This window comes from Kogia breviceps, chromosome 18 (assembly GCF_026419965.1).
Source record: "Kogia breviceps isolate mKogBre1 chromosome 18, mKogBre1 haplotype 1, whole genome shotgun sequence".
NCBI classification, from domain to species: domain Eukaryota; kingdom Metazoa; phylum Chordata; class Mammalia; order Artiodactyla; family Physeteridae; genus Kogia; species Kogia breviceps.
Genome location: NC_081327.1, coordinates 46371738 through 46392413, shown reverse-complemented (window position 1 = coordinate 46392413; position 20676 = coordinate 46371738). Strand labels below are relative to the sequence as shown.

Below are 20676 nucleotides of genomic sequence, written 5' to 3'. Positions count from 1 at the left end.
CCGGAAGTCCGGGGGTATGTCTGGCAGCCCAAGGAAGGCGAGAGCTCTGGGGACCAGCGGCCCTGCTCCTGGCTCTCAACCATTCTGCGTGTGAACTTGAGGCTCATTTCCCCCGTCTCTGTGAAGAAGGGAATAGGGCTGGGTGTCTGCCAGCTCTCTCAGCTCTGAGCTCCAGAGGGGACCTCAGTGAAGGCAGCCATCCTCCCGCCCCGGCAAAGGCACAGAAGTGAAGATGCAAGCAGTTTTATTTGGGTTTTCCACACTTGGGGGCTGGGGCAGGGCAGAGGCTCAGTTGGCCTCCAGAACTTCGAGAACCCAGGGAATAAACTTGGTGACCCGGGTGTACACGCCTGGTGAGAACGGGCCACACCGGCCGCTGCCCCAGGACACGATGCCCACCAGGGTCCAGGCCCCATCCTTCTGGCAGACCAGGGGGCCACCAGAGTCGCCCTGCAGGAGGAGATAGGACTTGTATTCAAGCCTGAAAGGGAGTACCAGGGCCCTGGTGTGCCCCGACCTGGCAAGTCCAGGGGGTGCAGACAGAGCACAAGCGGGGCCCCAGTGGTTGTGCACGAGAGACTCAGATCTGCTCAAATGGCAGCCCCAGCTCTGCCACCTACTCCTGGGGGGCCTGGCGCAGGTGGCCTGTCCTCTCAGCCTCCCCATCATCTGTAAAACAGGCTGAAGCGTCCAGCTCGTGGGGCTGGTGTGAGATCCAATACCCCTGGGAAGCCCCACGCCACACCTGGCCAGAGGCGGCCCTCACCAGGGGCATCAGAGAGTGCTGGTGCAGCCCTTCACTGGGGCACTGGGCAGGGCATGAGGTTCGATAGGTCACGGCAGAGAGGAGTGGGCCTCCTGGCCTGGCCAGGGGAGGCACGGTCAGTGAGGGCGGGCAGGGTGGCGGAGCCAGGCCGTACCATGCAGGAGGAGATGCCGCTGGCGCCCGCACAGATCATCACGTCGGTGATCTTGCTGCCCCAGTACTCTTTGCAGTCGGCGTTGGACAAGACGGGCAGGGTCGCCTGCTGCAGCTTGTCGGGGGTCTTGAGAGCTGGAAGGACAGAGGGCATGGGGTCAGGGCCCCTCATCCCAGCAGCCCCCCCCTGGGGAGAAGAGACCAGGGGCCGCCTGAGCCCCGCCCTCCCCCTGCACGGCGCTCGTCTTCCTCCGTCACGACGATCGTGGACACCGAGCTTCGACCCTTCCCTGACACCTCCGGAGAGTCTGGGACGCGGCTCCTCTGCGATTCCACACCAGGCAGCGGGGACTGTGCTTCCAGCAGTCGTTGCAACAAGCGCTGCCTCGGAGCCCTGCGCGCTCTGGGCCCTGCCGGCCACTGTGTGTGGGCAGAGGGGCCGTCCTTCCTCCCCAGGAAGGGGATGGACACGTCCTTCTGACCGGGGACATTGGAGGCGACCCCCGAGGGAGCACCTCCCTCCTGCTGCCCTTTCCCGGCTGCTTCTGTCCTGCTACGGGACCAGCCTGTGGGCCGTGGCCGGGGCGGAAGAACTCAGGACACCGAGGAAGCACCTGCGGAGGGAGCAGCGCTGGGCGGGGGTGGGGGTGGGGGGGCACCTGGGCGCTCCAGCCCGAACCCGACCAGGACATTGGACTCCGGGCCCAGACTTCAGGGGCGCTGGACGCACCGCCCTCCTCAGTCTGGGGGGAAATCCGGGCTGTCCCTCTCCTTGCAGGTGAGAGGGGGCGAGACTTGCTGGTACTTAGGTGTTTCTTCAGAAACTGTTTACGTATATATTATTAACCCTCGTTTTTACTCACGTTTGGTAGGGTTTTCATTAAGAGGGTTTTAAGTAAAGAAATGGAAGATTCATTGACTGTTGCGATTTGATTGTGTTTGGAATTTAGACCGGAAAACGGAATGAATCTCAGTCCTGAGAAGTCCTCAGGGCGCTCACCGTTGTACCGGGTCTTGCCCCAGCCCGTGGTGGCGCACAGGGAGCCCGCAGGGAAGCTGGCGTTGGCGCTGGGCAGGCACACGGCGGACACGGTCCCGGAGAGGCTCGCGGGCGTGGCCAGCTTCAGCAGGGCGATGTCGTTACGGACCGTGCGCTGGTCCCACAGGGGGTGTTCAAAGACCTGTGTGGAAGGGGTGGGGGCTGGGTGGGCCGCAGAGGAAGGGCTTGGGAGATTTTAGGGGCACACAGACCTGAGGACTGGGAGGGGCCGGCGGTGCCAAAGGGGCAGAGTGTTGAGAAGGGAACCCAGGTGAGGCTGAACAGACCAGATCTCTGGGGTGCTGGGGAGAGGGCCTGTGACATATTTTGTGTTTTCCTACCATGAGCAAAACTTATCATCAGAAACGACCTTCGGTGTTTGTCAAGGAGCTTTCTTATTTGGGAAAGAGAAGAAAGCTCAGACTGGAGAGGGGCCGGTGGGGTGAGGCCCGAGCCGCCGGCCGGGGTCGTCTGCCCGCTCTCCCCCTGCCCTCCTGCTCCTCTGTGCCCCGGGGGGGCCACCCTCCTGGCTGCCCGCCCCGCCGTCTGTACCTCAGCGATCCTCAGCACCTGGACAGCCTCCTCCTCGGAGCCGTGATCAAATACCCCGGCCACCACGAGGTGACTCTTCCTGGAGAGAAAGGAGACGGAGCTCAGGCTCACGGCCACCTCCTCACAGGAGTGCCCGGAGAGCATGTCGGGCAGGGTGAGCCCCGGCTGGGCCACTGAATCGCATGGTGACCTTGGGGCCTCAGTTTCCCCATCTGTACAGCGGAGGCAGAGGCCCAGACCAGCTGTCCTGGACCAAGCTGGGGTCTGGGGAGGTGGGGCGCTAGGGCTGGGGTTTTCTGCTGACTGCGGCTCTGCCTGCAGCCTGGGGACAGAGCAGCTTCTGCCAGACTCTTTCCCACTCGCTGGCAGCGCCCGGTTGGGGTTAGGAGCGAGTGAAGGTGGTCTCTTCAGGCCGGGGAAGTGGGGGCCCCTCCTGCTCCAGCCCAGGCCTCACCTGACCCCGCAGTGGGCGGCGGTGACCACCCAGTCCTCACTGATGAGGGAGCCCCCGCAGAAGTGGAAGCCGGAGCTGGTCTGCGGAGACGGGGGGGGGGAGGAAGAGTAAGCCTTGCCTCTCCTGCCTGACCCCTCCCTGCCTAACCCGGCCCTCCTCAGCCACCCCCTCACCTGCAGGGACACCTGCCAGGGCCAGGAGCCGGGGACAGCGTCCTCCCCGTTGACGATCCTGGACAGGCCGCTCAGCACAGGGTCGATGGCGGGGACCCCGCAGCCTGAGGGGCAAGGGCAGTGTGGCTGGTCAGTGGGTGGTGCTCCGAGGGGGTCAGGGGAAGACGCAGCGCTTCCGGGCCCCTGTGGCACCCTGGCACCCAGAGTTGTGTCTGCTGCAAGGAATTCAGCCCCCCACCGGTCCAACTGCCCGCTGCCCTTAGAAGGTGCCCTTGTGGACGGTCCCCAAGGCTGAGGGTATCTGAAGTTGGCCTGCTCTGTGCCCTGAGGGGAGTGTCCATCCCACTCTGAGCCCAGGATTCTGTCCTGGGGGCTGGGATGTCCTGCTTGAGTCCTGGGGGCTCTCGTGGCCTCTGAGTCTGCAGGGGGAGCGGCTTTGGGTGAGGTCGTTACCCCAGTTGGGGTGGCACACACGCAGGAGGCCGTCCAGATCCAGAGGGTGGAGGTGCAGGGCAAGATGGAGGGACCGGGGGGATATTCTCGAGGCAGCATTCACACAGCTTGGTGGCACATTTGGAGGGTGGAGGAGCCCAGACCACCCCAGCTTCTGAGTGAATGGAGGACACCAAATCAGGTTGGGCCCAAGGGACCTCCAGGCAGTGGAGGGGCCGCCGGGAGCGCCCGGTGGAGGAGTGGGGAGCTGGGCAGAGCAGCCCAAGGAGGCTCAGGGGGCAGCTGGACGGGCAGGCGGCAGGGGTGTTAGAGACACGGGGACTAGGGCCCTCCTGTTCCCCGCCCCTGGGTGGGGGGTCAGGGGGCGGGCGAGGCTCGGCCTGGGGCTGCCGGGCCTGCCTGAGCCTTGCCGCACTTACCGAAGCTGCTGCCAAAGAGGAAGAAGCCAAGGACGACCCGGAGAAGGGCCATGGTGTGTGACTCGGCAGGTGAGATGGGCTCGGCCCGAGGGACCCCCCCCAATATATTCCCTCAACCCACCAATCTCAGCCTGCCTCGCCATCCCCTCCTTATCGTGAGACCTTGGGCTGAGAAGCACCTGGCTCCAGCGTGGGCCTGAGCCCCTGGGGGCCACTCCTGGGAAGGTGTCCTGGAATCACAGGTGTGTGGGCAGGCCCCGCGCACACTGAGCCGGGGGTGGATGGTGAGGAGCTCGAAGTTGCAGGTGGGAGCGTGAGGTGAGAGGTGGGGGCCACGGTGCCTCTTTATCTGCCCGTGCCCTTCCTGGCCACTCGGGAGGGGGACTAGGGAGGGGCCCTCCCGGACACCTGGTTCGGCGAAGGTCCAAATTCAGGAGCAGAGTAAACTCTCAGAAGCCCCCAAACAGGTCACGGACACCATCAGCATGTCTTCCACTGGTTTATTGAGGCTTTGTGGAAGCAAGGTCAGCAGGGAGGCCAGGGTGAAGCCTGGTCGTCAGTTGGCGGCCAGGATCTCCTTCACCCAGGGGATGAGTGCGGTGACGCGTGCGTACACGCCGGGGCTGGAGGTGGAGCAGGTGCCGCTGCCCCAGGACACGATGCCGACCAGGTTCCAGGCTCCGTCCTTCTGGCAGACCAGGGGGCCACCAGAGTCGCCCTGCAGGACGGGGAGGAGGGGGCTTGCATCTGGCAGCCCAGGTGGCCTGGCCCCGAGGCCCCTGAACGTTGTTCCCAGAGCCCAGTCCCAGGCCTGATAGCCAGTAGAAGCTCAGAACATGCATATGAGATGGATTATGAAAGAAACCTCAGCAGCTCCTGTGGTCTGTGCCCCTGGAAGTCTGGGCCACCCACTGGGGTGGGGTCCTATAACAGAGGCTCAGTAGAGCAGGTTTGACTGATAGGAGGGAAGCATGGGTGGTGCTGGCCGTGGGGCTACCGTGAGGGAGGAAGGGCTGCCAGACCCCTTCTGGAGCCCTCCTGGGCCACCATGCTCTGTTGCCCAGGCTGTGCACTGCACAATTCCAGGAGGTACCATTACTCAGACTTTGATATTAGTGGCATCTTGCAATATGGCGGCTCTGAGACCAGAGCCCTTTGCTCTGGCACCTACCTCTCTGCTGAGGTCACTGATGACCCTCCAGGAGCCCTATCTTCCCAACTACTCAGACAGGAATGCCCAGGGAGAGAGTGGCAGGCCCTAGAAAGAGGTCTGCCTGCTACTTCCATTTCCTCTCTCTTTGCCCAAGCCCTTGGCCTGGGCTTTGGCCTGAACCCACCGCAGTCTGGGAGGGAAGGGAGCCTGGGAGGCCGTACCATGCAGGAGGACACGCCGCTGGCGCCGGCGCAAACCATGTTGTTGGTGATCTTGCTGCCCCAGTATTTCTTGCAGCTGGTGTTGGACAGGAGGGGCAGAGTCGCCTGCTGCAGCCTGTCGGGGATGTTGGCATCTGGAAGGGCAGGGTGGGTGGTTAGTGACTGCTGCCCCCACCTCCCACCTGGCCAGTCAGTGGTCTCTCGTCACTCACTGGTGTGTTTGGTCAGGCCCCAGCCAGTCGTGGCGCACAGCATCCCGGCGGGGAAGTCGTCGTTGGCGCTGGGCAGGCACACGGCGGACACGGTCTTGGAGAAGCGCGCGGGCGTGGCCAGCTTCAGCAGGGCGATGTCGTTGTTGGTGGTGAACAGGTTGTACCTGGGGTTCTTGAAAACCTGTGGGGCAGGGCCAGACAGCTGCCTTTGGGGTCTGGGAGGAAGCCGACCGGGGCAGAACCTGGCGCCAGGCTACCCCTCACGGCCTCAGTGCTCGTCCGTGGACAATGGCCTGTTCAACTCGGCAGCTCCTTCCACGGCCCCAGGAGCCTGATGCCCAGGCCCAGGGTGCAGACCTTCCCCTCATGGAGTCTTGCACGCCCTGCTTTGGAGTAATTGGGGTGACCGGGAGGAGCTGGGGCCCTGGAGCTTAACCCGGGCTGCAAACTCCCGAGGGTCCACCCTGCCTGGGGTCACACCTGGACCCCGGGGGCCGCCATACCTTGGCAATCCTCAACACCTGGATGTCCTCGGCGTCTGAGCTCTGGTCAGACTCCCCGGCCACGACCAGATGGGAGGTTCTGGAGAGGGCCAGAGAAAGAAGTGGTTCCTGCCGTGAGGGGGGCATTGGGGGTGCAGGGTGCTTGTGTGTGTGAGCGCACGCGTGTGCAGGCGTAATGCACATGCGTGTCCTTGTGCGTCTGCACACACGGCTGTGGTGTCGATCAGAGATGGAAGCTCAGAATCTCAACTGGGCCTACAGCCCGCCGTGTGTTTTCCCAGGGACCCCCTAGGACACTGGAAGGACCTGGGTTTGCTACACATTTCCAAATAAGAAACTGGGAAATGAAGGCGTTAAAGGGCAAGTTCTCAGTGCTGGAGGAAACCACTCCAAGGGGTTTCTTGGGGACCCCGGGCTCTCACTTGACATTGCAGTGGGCGGCGGTGACCACCCAGTCCTCGCTGATGAGGGAGCCCCCGCAGAAGTGGAAGCCGGTGCTGTCCTGGAGGAAGATGGGGAGGGTCAGCCCCGCCCGGACACCAGCAAAACCAACGTGGGCAGCGGCCCCCAGCTGGACTAATACCCCGGTGCACCCCCCTACTCGTGCACAGAATTCCCCCCTCACCTGCAGGGACACCTGCCAGGGCCAGGAGCCGGGGACAGCGTCCTCCCCGTTGACGATCCTGGACAGGCCGCTCAGCACAGGGTCGATGGCGGGGACCCCGCAGCCTGAGGCTGGAAGTATGGAGTGAGGGGTGGAGGCCAAGGTCCCACCCAGGACTCACCGCCCCAGGAATACTCCAGGGACAATTCAGGCTGACATGTGCTCCAGCCCAGACAAGCCCAACAGGCTGAGCTTGAGGTGGTAGCAGGGCCAAAGCCTGGGCTGAGAGGCCCTATCACTGCCTACCTTAACCGCTCTGAGTCTCAGTTTTCCCACCAGCAAAACGGGGATCTGACAGTTGCTAACCTCACAGAGTTGGTATAACAAGGATGAAGGATGCTTTGCCTTAGCAGACAAAGCAGGCAAAGCAGGAACTCGCTCAGTTCCTGGCGCACAGTGAACAAAAGTTTAAAAGGGCTGGTTCAAGGGCATGAAAGGGCTGATGGGGGCCAAGCCACGCTTGCTCATCACCTGAGCCTGCTTGGGAGCCGCCAACTATTCACAGAGCTTTCTGTCCCTCTGGAATCGCTCCCGCCCCTTGCACACGACGCGAGGCCCCAGGAAGGTCCACCTCCACCCCGGGGGCCTCACACTGGCTGGTCTGGTCCAGTCCCCCCAGCATCCTCATTGTAGAGATGGAGCTGGTGAGGCTCAGAGAGGGAGAAAGACTCGCTCAGGCTCACACCACCACGCACAACTGAACTGGGGGCTGGGACCCCGCTGCTCCTTGCTGGCCTTGGGGTTGGTGGGGCCAGCACCCCTTCCAGCAGTTGGTGGAAGGGTAGACAGCCTTCCCGGTCTCTGCCTGCCCCGGTGCTCACCAAAGGCCGTGCCTAGGAGGGCGTAGCAGGAGAGAAGCCAGAGGAAGGTCATGGTGCCGCAGTCAGGGAGGTGTAGGGCGCCTGCCTGGAGGGCTCCCCATTATATCCCTGCGCACCAGGCTGTTATCTGAAGACCTTGAGGTGATAATCCCTTTCTCGGGCATGTGTCCCAGTGGGCAGGATATGCCAGAGCAGGGCTGGCATCAGGGCCTGGGATGGCAGCAGCTGGGGCCAGGATCTAGGGCAAAGTTGGGGCCAAACAAGGTGGCCCTCCACCCACAGCTAAGGGGAAGGGGACATTCAGGTTTCTTCCTCCAGGCCCTACCTCTAGAGGGGCGCTGCGGGCAGCAGCCAGGCCTGGGCTGGATTTGAGCCCCAGCCAAGTCTCTCATGGTCTGGAGGACCTTGGACAAGTAATTTAGTTGGTCTGCAGTTGTTCAAAACCCCGTGGGCAGTGTGGTCAAGTAGGGGTAGGGGCAGGTACCAAAGTACGGTGAGGGCACAGGTGACCAGTGGGCTGAGGATGTTCCCCTAGTCTTAAGATGGCCAAGAAGGCTCAGTGGCTCAGTTCAATATCCGTGGCAGTCACGTGGGCTGGTTCGGAGGGCGAGCCGCCCACTGCCCGTTCATGTGGAGCCAGGCCCCTCCACCCAGGCATCCTGCCCTTGGAGTTGAGTACATGGCATTCAGGTGCAGGACTGGGCCCAGGGCCAGCCAGGGGGCCTCTGCTATCATCCCAGCAAGAGCTTCTGGAGGCTACACCAGGTGGGAAAGCAGGGGGCAAGGAGGCCTGTTTCGGGTGGGCAGCAGGGCCCTTTCCCAGCAACTGGGAAACTGGGGAGGGAGAAATTTGAAGGTGAGGCTGCCAGGCACAGGGCAAGTACCCCAAAACACACAGGTAAAACGATATCTTATGGCTATTTTTACTTTCCATTTCATTGATGATTGTAGTGTGGTGGGTCACAGGTTTCAGCACAAAACAGCTGTGGGGCCTTGGGCAAGTTACCCTCTCTGATTCCATTTCTAAATATGTAAAATGGGGATCCTTAGAGCAAGGGTCCGTCCCGCTTTATGAAAGGGCACAGTCCATACTGAGTGTGCCGGGACCAGACCTAACACAGTCCACGCTGGTCGGACCTGGTACTTCTCCTTCTTGACTTGCCTGTGGGGTCCCTTTGTGAGTTCTAGAAGACTCTGCCAATGACAGGGAGGGATAGCCACAGTGCATTAGGTGGGAAAGCAGGGCACAAAACAGGATGCAGAGTGTGGCTCCATCTGTATGAAACCTACCACTTGTGCAGTTCCATCCAGCCCATCAACCAGCACTTACCAGGCCCCGGCTGGAACAGAACAAACAAAAGAAAGAAACACAAATTCCTGACTTACGAGCTTAGGTGGGAAAGGGGTGGGGAGTTTATGGAAAAGAGTTAAAAAAAAAAAAAGTAAAATATACATTACTACCAGCTAAGGAGTTATCATTATCATTGTTATTATTATTATTATTAATACCGAGGCAGGAGGGCCTCACTCCGAAGGGGACATTAAGTTGCGACCTAAGAGTTTGCCAAGCTATCTGGGTGGAGACGGTGTCCAGGGAGAGGTTACAGGGAGGGCAAAGGCCTGGTGGAGGGAGCCTGGGTGGCACCAAGAGCCGAGAGGACGCGAGGCAGGGCGGAGAGGCCAAGGGGCCGACAGAGGAGGGCCCTGGTGAAGGTACAGGGCTGTCCCGAGTGGCTGCCAAGATGCGAGGTGGCAGCCGCCGGGCCTGAGTGGGGGAGAGGCGTGGCCGGTGAGGGAGGGCATCCGTGGCTGTGGCCTTGGGAGCCGACAGCTGGCCCGGGTCCTGCCCGCCCAGCGCCCCCTGCTCACGGTTGCCAGAGACCTGGGAACTCGCGCAGCTGCGGGTGGGGGCGGGGAAGGCGGCCACCGCAGGTGCTCGACTCCTGCTGGGGGCGGGGCCAAAGCTGACGGCGGCCGGGCGCGCGGACCTCCGCCCGCCCCGCCCCCTCGCCTGGCGTATCGAACCGAGAGACTGCGCGCTCCGCAGACCCCCGAGCCAGAGGAAGAACGCTGAAGCGCAGAGTGTTAGGTGCCCCGCATTCTCCAAAACGCCGGGCCCTGAACTTCCTACCTCTGGACCTTTGCCCGCTCTGTTCCCTCCATTTATTTTTTATTTTTTTTTCTTTTGTGGTATGCGGGCCTCTCACTGTTGTGGCCTCTCCCGCTGCGGAGCACAGGCTCCGGACGCGCAGGCTCAGCGGCCATGGCTCACGGGCCCAGCCGCTCCGTGGCATGTGGGATCTTCCCGGAACGGGGTTACAAACCCATGTCCCCTGCATCGGCAGGCGGGCTCTCAACCACTGCGCCACCAGGGAAGCCCTGTTCCCTCCATTTAGAAGGCCCACCGCCCTTCCGGCCCCGGCCCCGGCCGTGAGCGCCTCCTTGTAGGCAGCAGTTCAGCCTTGGCTATGGCTGGCCAGCGGCAAAGCAGGCGTCAATCAGAGGCCATGGATGAGTCGATGGATCTCTGGACCCAGTTGTTTAGCCAATCAAGTTTACAGAAAAGAGCATTTTCCTGGGTTCACTTTGTCGCTGATACTTTTCTCTCCCATCCTCGGGTTTGGAACCCTGCCTCATCTCTGGACTCCTGGAGCCCAGCCATCTCTGCTCATGCAAACCCCCAGGGAGAAGGTACAGCCTTGTGCGTGTTGTCAGGAAACCTTCACTCTGCACCTGTTACCTCGTTGCAGGTATGTGGCGTCTCGTGTGTTTAATGGGCAGGGCTGAAATCAGCCCACGAACAGGTGTAAATCAAAGAAAGTCAGTCAGGAGATGACCAGGGCCGGCTCTCTCCCAGGCAGCCTGGGTTTGGGGAAAGAGCTTTGCTGGAGGCAGGGGCCCCTAATCCAATCCCTGCCCAGCCACCTCCTGGGATTTGGCCTTGGGGGTGGTGTTGTGTCAGGGTTCTGGGTCCTGACTGGGTGGCGGGGCAGTGCGCATGCGTCCCTTCAGGACCCACGTCTCTGAGACTGTGCCGTCTTCTTCGAGGCAGGAACTCAGAAGTCAGTTTTCTTAGATGAAGGAGCCACTCCTCTTGAAGTCGTGCCACTGAGGGGGTCAAATGCCAACCCTCTGTTTTACAAAAAGTAAGATATATTGAAGTATGATTTACACATGGTGAAATGCACAGATCTTAAGTGAAGAGACGGATAAATTTTGACATGTACATACCATAGTGTAACAAACGCCACAATAGCGATATAAAATATCATCACCCCCACCATACAGTATGCTGTCTTTGTGTCTGGATTCTTTCACTCCACCAAATGGTTTTGCGATTCACTTGTGTTCCTGCATGTATCAGCAGTGTGTTCCTTCTTATTGCTGAGTGGTGTTTCACTTCATAAGCACACCACACTTTGTGCACCCGTTCTCCGGCTAGGACATTTGGGCTGTTACCCCTCCCCCACCCCACTCCCTTTTTGCTCCTTGTAATGAAGTGATTCTCAGCCCTAAACATAGGCAGGCAAGAAATGTAGGTTTCTTTATTTTTCTATTAGAGAATGAAATTTGAATTTCGATCCTTTATGCTGCCAGGAGTCTCACTGGAGAGTCTAACGAAGAGACTGCTTCTAAAGGTGTGGCCAGGGCTTAGGGAAACCATAAGGAGGTGCAGGTCAGCTTAGGGCTAGGGTCAGTGGGCCTGGAAATGCAAGAGTGGTTACCTGGCCCCTGGGGAGGGTGATATGCAAGGGGGAGGCCGCCAACAGGAGCTTGGCCTTCGTGGAAATCAGTGAAGACCACCCAAATGAGAATGAGTAGAGGCTGTTCATTCAGAGCTTGCTATTGCCTGGGAGTCAGGCAGCATCACTTTTCCGTTCTCACCAGTAATGTATGAGGATTCCAGTTTCTCCACAACCTTGACAAAACTTATTTTCCATTTAAAAAATTATGGGTGTGAAGGGATATCTCACTGTTTCTTTTTCAATTTTCAAAATTGTGCTAAAATACATATAATATAAAATTTAACATCTTAATCTTTTTTTTTTGCGGTATGTGGGCCTCTCACTGTTGTGGCCTCTCCCGTTGCGGAGCACAGGCTCCAGACGCGCAGGCCCAGCGGCCATGGCTCATGGGTCCAGCCGCTCCGTGGCATGTGGGATCCTCCCGGACTGGGGCACGAACCCACGTCCCCTGCGTCGGCAGGCGGACTCCCAACCACTGCGCCACCAGGGAAGCCCCATCTTAATCATTTTTAAGTGGACAGCTCGGAATGTACTAAGTGCATTCATATTGTTGTGCAACCATCACCGCCATCCATCTCCAGAACTCTTTTTTTAATTGAAGTGCAGTTGATGTACAATTTGTATGTTACAGGTGTACAATATAGTGATTCACAATTTTTAAAGGTTATACTCCATTTATAGTTATTGTAAAATATTGGTTGTATTTCTCATGTTGTACAGTGTGTCCTTGTAGCTTTTTTGTTTTTTCTTCCCCCACCTCCCCCACCTACCACGGTATGGGGGGAGGGTCTTAGTTCCTCTGACCAAAGATTGAACCTGTGGCCCCTGCAGTGGGAGTGAGGAGTCTTAACCACTGGACTTTATACATATTTATATACATATATATGTATATAAATAAATATGTATATAAATATACATATTTATACTTTATACATAATAGTTCGTACCTCTTAATCCTCTACCCCTATATTGCCCCTCCCCCCAGAACTCCTCTCATTTTGCAAAACTGAAACTCTATATCCATTAATCTATAACTCTCCTACCCACAGCCTCAGGCAACTAGCATTGAATTGACTATCCTCAGTACCTGGTATAAGTGGGACCATACAGTATTTATCTTTTTGTGATTAGCTTATTTCACTTGGCATAATGTCCTCCAGGTTCATCCATGATATAGCATATGTCAGAATTTTCTTTCGTTTTGGGTCTGAATAATACTCCATTGTTCATATATATATACCACATTTGGTTTATTCATTCACTGGTCAATGGATACTTGGGTTGCTTCCTTGTTTTAGCTACTGTAAATAATAGTGCTATAAATATGGGTGTACAAATATCTTTTTGTAATATTTAATTTTTTAAGGGAAGTAGACTTGATTTACAATGTTGTGTTAATTTTGCTGTACAGCAAAGCGACTCAGTTATACACATATGTACAGTCTTTCTTTATTTTTTTAATTTTTAATTTTTATTTATTTATTTTTTTTTGTGGTACGCGGGCGTCTCACTGTTGTGGCCTCTCCCGTTGCGGAGCACAGGCTCCGGACGCGCAGGCTCAGCGGCCATGGCTCAGGGGCCCAGCCGCTCCGCGGCACGTGGGATCTTCCTGGACCGGGGCACGAACCTGTGTCCCCTGCATCGGCAGGCAGACTCTCAACCACTGTGCCACCAGGGAAGCCCTCTTTTTTTTAAAAAAATCAATTAATTAATTTACTTATGGCCGCGTTAGGTCTTTGTTGCTGCGCGCGGGCTTTCTCTAGTTGTGGCGAGCTGTGTCTGCTCTTCGTTGCAGTGCACGGGCACTGCATTGTGGTGGCTTCTCTTGTTGCGGAGCACGGGCTCTAGGCGCGTGGGCTTCAGTAGTTGTGGCACATGGGCTCAGTAGCTGTGGCTCGCGGGCTCTAGAGCACAGGCTCAATAGTTGTGGTGCACAGACTTAGTTGCTCCGCAGCATGTGAGATCTTCCCGGACCAGGGCTCGAACCCATGTCCCCTGCACTGGCAGGCGGATTCTTAACCACTGTGCCACCAGGAAAATCCCTATACATTCTTTTTTTATATTCTTTCCATCATGGTTTATCCCAGGATATTGAATATAGTTCCCTGTGTTATACAGTAGAACCTTGTTTATCCATTCTATATGTAATAGTTTGCATTTACTAACCCCAAACTCCCACTCCATCCCTCCCCCCTCCCCCTCCCCCTTGGCAACCACAAGTCTGTTCTCTATGTCTGTGAGTCTGTTTCTGTTTTGTAGATTGGTTCATTTGCAGCATATTTTATTTTATTTATTTATTTATTTTTAGCAGTACGTAGGCCTCTCACCATTGTTGTGGCCTCTCCCTTTGCGGAGCACAGGCTCCGGACGCGCAGGCGCAGCGGCCACGGCTCACGGGCCCAGCCTCTCCGCGGCATGTGGGATCCTCCCAGACCAGGGCACGAACCCGTGTCCCCTGCATCGGCAGGCGGACTCTCAACCACTGCGCCACCAGGGAAGCCCTAATTTCTGGTTTTTGTTGTTGTTGTTGTTGTTGTTGTTTATATTAGCCATCCTAATGAGTGTGAATTGATACCTCGCTGTGGTTTTGATTTGCATTTCCCTAAAGACTGGTGATTTTGATCACTTTTTTATGTGCTCATTGGCCATCTGTATGACTCCTCAATAGTTATGATCACCACTGATGCTGTAGGAACTTACTGCCCCAGCCACGTGACCGCCAGGGCCTGTTTCCACCTGCACTTCAGCCTCTGCCGCCTCCCATATTAATTTGAGTAATTGTGACGCCACTGCGTGCCGTGGGCCACCAGCTCTCATCTTCCCGGGCAAAGTTGTCCATGGACCACTCCAGTGTGTGAGCTGACCAATCCCAGAATCCTTTGTTCAGTGGTCCTGGGGCCACGGTTTCTGTGTCAGTCATGGTCATGCCTGAGAATAGGTGGCACGTTCAAACTGGGTTATTTGAGGAAAGTTTGAATAAAGGGAATTTTTACAAAGGTGTGGGAAGGGTTTAGGGAACCAACAAAGGATAGTGAGGTACACAGGGTTCTAGCAACAATGGGGACACACCTAGAGCTGAAGGGACACAGCGGGAGCAGTTGTGGAACCCCGCAAGGGTGGCTCTGCAGACAGGGCCACCTGAAAGGAGCCGAGCCGCCCGTGGCCTCTGCAGAGGGAGACGGCCAGCCCGCAGCAGCCTCCCAGGGAGGGAACCCAGAGAATAAATACCCGACTTCTCTCTCCTCCCTCGTCTCTGGCTCTGACCCCAACAGGAAGCCTGAGAGCCTGGGAAGCTGTTCCGCAGTCTCGTCCCTGAGGGTCAGTCTTGCTGGAGGCCAGCGAGGTGGAGAAGGATGAGAGTGGATCTGAAGGAACACATCCACAACCATTCTTACAGCTATTCTGTATCACTTAATATGCTGTTAGTAATAGAACAGGTGGCTAACAGTGGCTGAACAACAGTGGTTTGCTTTTCTCACACAGCAGGGATCTGGAGGTGTGCAGTTGTAGGCTTTCGCTCAGCACCGGGCAATGGTGTGGTTCTGGTCAGGGTCTTTCTTCTCTGGTCTCAAGATGGCGGCTGAGGCGCCAAGCACCACATCCCCTCAGGACTCAGCCAAAGTGTAGGAGGAGAAGGGCTGGGTTTCTCCTCACCTCTTTGCCTCCACGGGATTATGTTCATCAGAGCTCTCCGCACCCCCACCCCCCACCCCCAGAGCTGGGGTGGGGTGACCCTCCAGGGGAACCCTCCACGAGGACAAGAGGGGGGTAGATGGCTTTAGGTGAGTGGCAAAGGCTGTCCTCCCTTGTGACAGGAAGGTCACCGTGCTCCCAGGCAGTGCTCACCTCATGGTCTGGTTTGAACGAGGGGATGGGTGGGGCAAAAAGGGATCGTTCAAAGTAAAAAACACACCAGCAAATGTGCACAAATCTCTGTGGGCCGGGGAAACGCTCCCTCCCCTGTGATATACCCTCCAAGGCCGTATCCCTCCTGTACTCTACTCCGCCAAGAGTTTACTTTCCCAACAGACCTCAAGAGCCAGTGACCTCAGGCTGCCTCCGTTATCTGCTCTGGAAAAGTCCCCGAGGCAAGGAAAATACAAATGTCTTTTCTACCTGCTTGGAATGAGTGAAGGAAAAACAAAACAAAACAGCAAATGTTCATATTTACATAAATTACCTCGGCCTGGAATTCAATGTGGATTCCTTATGCTCAAGGCCGGGGCTGACATCCCTGGCCTGAACCCAGTCTGTTAAAATACCAAAAAGCTTCAGACCGAGTTACCAAGCAGCTGCTGGCCCCAGTCCGTTTGCCCCCTGACATTGGGCCGTCTCCGCCCTCCCCCAGAGAACAGGGTTCAGGGCCTCCGCGGGCCAGTCCCTGCCGAAGCCACTGCGCTCCCTGGTCAGAGCTTCTGCTCAACAGTGGTTAAGTAGTTTGAACATCCCCCTGCAGAGGGCACACGATTCTAAAACTAAACTAAACGTACAACTCAGAAACAAAACGAAAGTTACAACTCAGAGACAAAACTTCAGAACTAATCAAGTCCAAATCAAGACCTGTGACATTGTCCTGCTTGCTCTGACCCACTTTTCCCTAGATGACCATGGCCCTGTGGCCACAGAGCCCCGGAGGCCTTGGAAGTAGATGCAGTTCACCCAGTCAGCACAGTTTCCTTCTCACACTGGCTCAGCGGTGAGGCCCAGGCTGGATTGCCCAGAGCAGCGGCTTTCCCGACCCTCTCCAGGTTTCTCAGACTCACCGTGTCCTTTTCTTGTTTGTTTCATGTCTGTGTCTCTCACTGGGGTCTTGGACCCACGAGGGCAGGGGTGCCCTGTGCTCTGTTCCTGTGGGTGCTCCGGTGTCTAGATCAGGCGCTGTCCCAGGGGGGAGAAGGAACTTGTGCCCATGGTGCTGAGAAGTCTTCTGGCCTCCACTTACGGCAAATGCATCACCGGTTTATCACCTACATCTGTCCTCTTCTCATTGTTCTGTGACAATTAAAATCGTTTTTCCGTTTTCTCCATGTGTCATTTGATGGTGTGAAATCAAAGCCCGGTTTTCTATGAAACTCAAGCGTTATGCAATGACCAGTTCCTTAAGTTGAGAATTATCACAGGAGAAGAGAATTCGGTTGAGCTTAGTGGCAGATAAGGGACAGCCAGTCAGCATGTTTGCCATCCTGTGACCCACCCACGGCCACCCATGGGGGCGATTCCTTCGTGCCTACATGTGTCCTCAGGCAGGAAGCTGTTTGGCTGGGCTGGTTTCAAGGTGACCCTCTGGATGACACAGCATCTCTGTATGATACTACACTTCAAAAAAGATTATTTATTTATTTGCCGCGCCGCGAGGCATGTAGGATCACAGCGTGTGGGATGTTAGCTCCCCGACCAGGGATTGAACCCGTGCCCCCTGCAGTGGAAGCACGGAGTCCTAACCACTGGGCTGCCACGGAAGTCCCATCCCAAGCCTCACATTGAAAACCCTCTTCGCTGAGAACGCGAGGCCCCCAGTGACGACCAGCTGGGATTCTTTGGACCCCACGGTGGGGTTTGCCTGTACTGAGGAGCTGGGAATCCTCCCTGGTGCACTGGGCGTGGCAGAGCCCCTGGCCTCATATTCTGGTTGCAGAGCTGGGCTATGCAGGGCCTGAGCTCCCAGCCTGGACACTGGCCTTGCCCGCAGTGTCCTAGAGATGCCAGGCGTTGCCAAAGTTCCTGGGTGACATTGTGCCAGGGCAGCTGCCCTTTTCCCAGGGGCTGGATGTCCCTGGCTGAGAGCCAGTACAGGCTTCGAGGGAGGCTCGGTCCCCCTGCCCCACCCAGCTTATCGCCCGAGGTTCCTGGATAACAGGAGGGTGGCTCTCAGGCCTCTCTGGCTGGGCTGGGCCTGTGGGTCCCAGGGGATGTAAAAGGAGCCGCTGGGGCAGGTGCCCCATATCTCCCTGACTGTAGCAGCATGGCCTTTCTCTGGCTCCTCTCCTGCTTTGCCCTCGTGGGGGCCGCCTTTGTTGAGCGCTGGGGCTCGGGGCGCCAGCCAGGTCTGGGAGGGGGCTGAGGAGTAGTTCCCTGAGCCCCTAATGGCACCGCAGCCCCCATCAGAGGCTTGAGGGGCTCTGTCCGGAGCAACCTGGGGGCCTGGCCAAGAGGGAGATCTGAGCCACCTTCCTGCTCCCTTGGGCCTCACACCCTGAGAGGCAATCGAGCCTGCAGGGAGGAGAGGGGTCCTTCTGGAGCTTTCTGAGCCCTCACACCCTGCACTGGAAGGGTGGAAAAGGCCAGCCTGGGCCGCACTGGGATCTGAGGCCCCAGAAGTGGCTCAAGTTGGGGAGCTATGGGCAGAGAAGGGTGTGGTAGCAAGAGCCCTCCCACGGCCTCCACCTGGGGTTTTTATTTACTGTTCTGGGCACTTGCTAAGCGTTTCATTTTCTATTAAAAAAAGAAGAAATAGTGAAAAATACAAAAAATAATATGACATCCATGTACCTTCCATTGGGATTTAGCAAATGTTATCTTTTTCCAGATTTGCTTCAGGTGTTTCTTTTTCCTTTTTTTTTATTTTTAATTTTTTTTCTGCAGTACGCGGGCCTCCCACTGTTGTGGCCTCTCCCGTTGCGGAGCACAGGCTCCGGACGCGCAGGCTCAGAGGCCATGGCTCACGGGCCCAGCCGCTCCGCGGCATGTGGGATCCTCCCGGACCGGGGCACGAACCCGTGTCCCCTGCATTGGCAGGCAGACTCTCAGCCACTGCGCCACCAGGGAAGCCCCCGTACATTGATGTTTGTTTCCCTCTAGAGTTTCCACAAGGCTAGTCTTTGGGAAGGCAGCTGGTAGTCCACACTAACCGGGCATCTGGGAAGGAATGGCATTGGCCTCCCTGCTGCATTTCCCTTTCAGTATTCTTCCTAATATCTTTCTCTTCCTGGTGGAATTTTAGGTGTTCTGATAGTGGGTCATAATATGTTGAAATTAAGGCTACACATACAATTTAATTACTAAGGACAGGGAAGAAAGCCCCCAGATAGTGGAACCTGATTTGGAGAATGAACATGTGAAAGGGAGAAAAGAAAAATGAGAGAGAAGCGTTGGGCAGAGGAGTGGGGTCACAAAGTAAAGGGTTTAAAATATTATTTAAAGCCCAGTGTTTTAAGGAACACTGCATTTTTGGGGTGGGGGAACCCCTCAAACTTAGAGAGGAAAGTACAAGCATTTTATATCTACATCAAAACCATTTACATGCAAATGAATGTGGGATGTGATGCGTATAAAAATGCAGTAGCAAACACAAGCCTGGTTAAGTTACTTTTTCGCTCAATAACAAGACCTGTCTTCACCTCTGCCAACCATTTTGCCAACCCTCCCCCTGGAGTTGAAAACCGCAATCCCGGGATAATATCGCCACCTGGTGGCCCATGTGAAAACTGCAAGGCTGTGCCTGGCTTCTGACTTAGAAATGTGCTGTGAGCCAAATGGGTGATTTTAGATGATCTCATAGCCTTTCTAAAAAAAATTAAAAGAAATAGGTGAATTAATTTTATTTATATATTTTATTTAACTCAGTATATCCAATTATTATCATTTCAACATGTTTTTAAATTATTAATTTTAAATAATTATTTAAATAATTTAAAAATTTTACATTCTGTATATTTTGTATGTGTATTTTGAATGTATATTTTACATTCTTTTTCTCATACTAGGTCTTTGAAGTCCAGTGTGTGATTTGCATTTACAGCACATCTCAATTAGGATGCTAAATTTTCATCAGGAATACTTGATCTGTATTTAAATTTCATAAAATATTGCAGTTGAAAAAGTAGATTTGCATACCCAAGTGGTTTCCAATTAGGCGTTACACTGAAAAGTATAGTTAAAAAATTCCATGATTAATTGGGAGTCTGTCTCAGTTGGCAAGCAGACCCTGCTGAGGCTGCCCCATACGTATTCTTTTTTCTTTTTTACTATTTATTTGTTTATTTTTAATTTTTTAAATTGAAGGATAGTTGATTTACATTGTTGTGTTAATTTCTGCTGTACAGCAGAGTGATTCAGTTACACACATATATATTCTTTTTCGCATTCTTTTCCATTATGGTTTATCACAGGATATTGAATATAGTTCCCTGTGCTCTACAGCAGGACCTTGTTGTTTATCCATCCTGCATATAATAGTTTGCACCTGCTAAGCCTAAACTCTCACTCCATCCCTCCCCCACCCCCTCCCCCTTGGCAACCACCGATCTATTCTCTGTGTCTGTGATTCTGTTTCTGTTTCATAGATAGGTTCATCTGTGTCATATTTTAGACTCCACATGTAAGTGATAGCATATGGTATTTGTCTTTCTCTTTCTGACTTCACTTAGCCCATACAGTGTTCCTGTTCTTCCTTAGGCACAGTTAGGGCATGTGGCCAACCTTCTCTGTCCACAGATGACCTAGCTTCCTATTTAACTGAAATGTCTGGACCGGTCAGAAGAGGATGGTGATCATTCACTTCCGGAGAGCGTCACATCGTTCACCAGTCGCTTATCAGCCGACATCTGTACCCACGGCTAGCGGCCACGGTGACGAGCTGCGCAGACCCCCTCCCACGCTGACCGACGACACCCCAGCTGCAGGGAGTGTTGCCCACAGACAGCCCTCAGCTGTCAGTCCTCTGGCAATTTCCTCAGCTGCAGAGAATCATCCTGACCAAGCTCATGCTGCCTTTCTGGGCGGCCCACATCCCTGATTGGTCAGCGAGGTTTTAAAGGGCCATCCCTTCCCTTCCCAGGTGTTGATCCTGGAAGCACGCCGTGGTGCGCTCGCTGGGGCTGACCTTCATCTCAGAGTCTGCTCCCCGGACGCTCGAATTGTGACTCTTGGTACCAGGAGTGGGTGGACTCCGGAAAGCAGGCGCTAGGACGGGATTCTGGAGTTGGACCGCTCTCTGCCGGCTGTGGCCCTGAGGACCCCTTCCCCCTCGGTAGGGGCAGCAGCCCCCGAGGCACAAGGTAACAATGAAATTGTTAAAACTTCCACCCCTGACAAACTGGGATGGTAGTCCGGAGGGAGAGAATTCACTAGTGGGTTTTCCATATGTCAGGAGTTGGTGAAATACGGGGGGTGGAGGGAGAAACTGTAAGGCTGGTGAAATGGCGTAGCTGTTGCTAAACACAATTCAGGCTTCAGAAGAAGAAAAGGAAAAGCTGAGAGTGATTCATAGGCAATTAAAAGCTTAGGCGTGAAGGCCAGAGAGCCTCCTTGGGAGCACAGAAAGAGCTGCCCAACCTCTGCACTTCCCTGGTGAGAAAGCTGAGCACAGGGTCCAGGGTGTAGTCGCAGAGCAGCCAGGCTCCACAGGT

General features: G+C 55.6%; 2 protein-coding genes and 1 long non-coding RNA gene across 3 annotated transcripts in view; 1 reads left to right on the top strand and 2 right to left on the bottom strand.

Moving 5' to 3' along the window:
- Window positions 1-182: 182 nt before the first annotated feature.
- On the bottom strand, window positions 183-4061 carry LOC131744353 (chymotrypsinogen B-like). Its single transcript, XM_059043768.2, has 7 exons — window positions 4010-4061; window positions 3138-3241; window positions 2965-3044; window positions 2511-2589; window positions 1920-2100; window positions 921-1054; window positions 183-450 (listed from the first exon to the last, which is right to left on the bottom strand). Exons 1-7 carry the CDS (start codon window positions 4059-4061, stop codon window positions 289-291), a joined length of 792 nt encoding a protein of 263 aa, XP_058899751.1. The 3' UTR covers window positions 183-288.
- Window positions 4062-4565: 504 nt separating this feature from the next.
- On the bottom strand, window positions 4566-7635 carry LOC131744352 (chymotrypsinogen 2). Its single transcript, XM_067018338.1, has 7 exons — window positions 7584-7635; window positions 6724-6827; window positions 6521-6600; window positions 6099-6177; window positions 5596-5776; window positions 5384-5517; window positions 4566-4727 (listed from the first exon to the last, which is right to left on the bottom strand). Exons 1-7 carry the CDS (start codon window positions 7633-7635, stop codon window positions 4566-4568), a joined length of 792 nt encoding a protein of 263 aa, XP_066874439.1.
- A 2267-nt stretch (window positions 7636-9902) lies between these two features.
- The window catches only part of LOC136793004 (uncharacterized), a 51048-nt gene continuing 40274 nt past the window's right edge, over window positions 9903-20676 (top strand). The window contains exons 1-2 of the long non-coding RNA XR_010837684.1: window positions 9903-10333; window positions 20106-20325. This is a non-coding gene — a long non-coding RNA (uncharacterized lncRNA). The remainder of the gene's footprint in view (window positions 10334-20105; window positions 20326-20676) is intronic.

Bases quoted from the DNA above. Each gene is read 5' to 3' on its own strand.
- LOC131744353 (XM_059043768.2), bottom strand. From the start codon at position 4,061: ATGGCCCTTCTCCGGGTCGTCCTTGGCTTCTTCCTCTTTGGCAGCAGC. The intron at 3,045-3,137 runs GTGAGGGGGTGG...CCGTCTCCGCAG, and splicing joins CCTGGCAGGTGTCCCTGCAG to ACCAGCTCCGGCTTCCACTT. The intron at 1,055-1,919 runs GTGAGCGCCCTG...CTGTCCTTCCAG, and splicing joins GGGCAAGACCCGGTACAACG to CTCTCAAGACCCCCGACAAG.
- LOC131744352 (XM_067018338.1), bottom strand. From the start codon at position 7,635: ATGACCTTCCTCTGGCTTCTCTCCTGCTACGCCCTCCTAGGCACGGCC. The intron at 6,178-6,520 runs GTGAGAGCCCGG...GGCCCTCTCCAG, and splicing joins GCCGCCCACTGCAATGTCAA to AACCTCCCATCTGGTCGTGG. The intron at 5,518-5,595 runs GTGAGTGACGAG...CTGCCCTTCCAG, and splicing joins GGGCCTGACCAAACACACCA to ATGCCAACATCCCCGACAGG.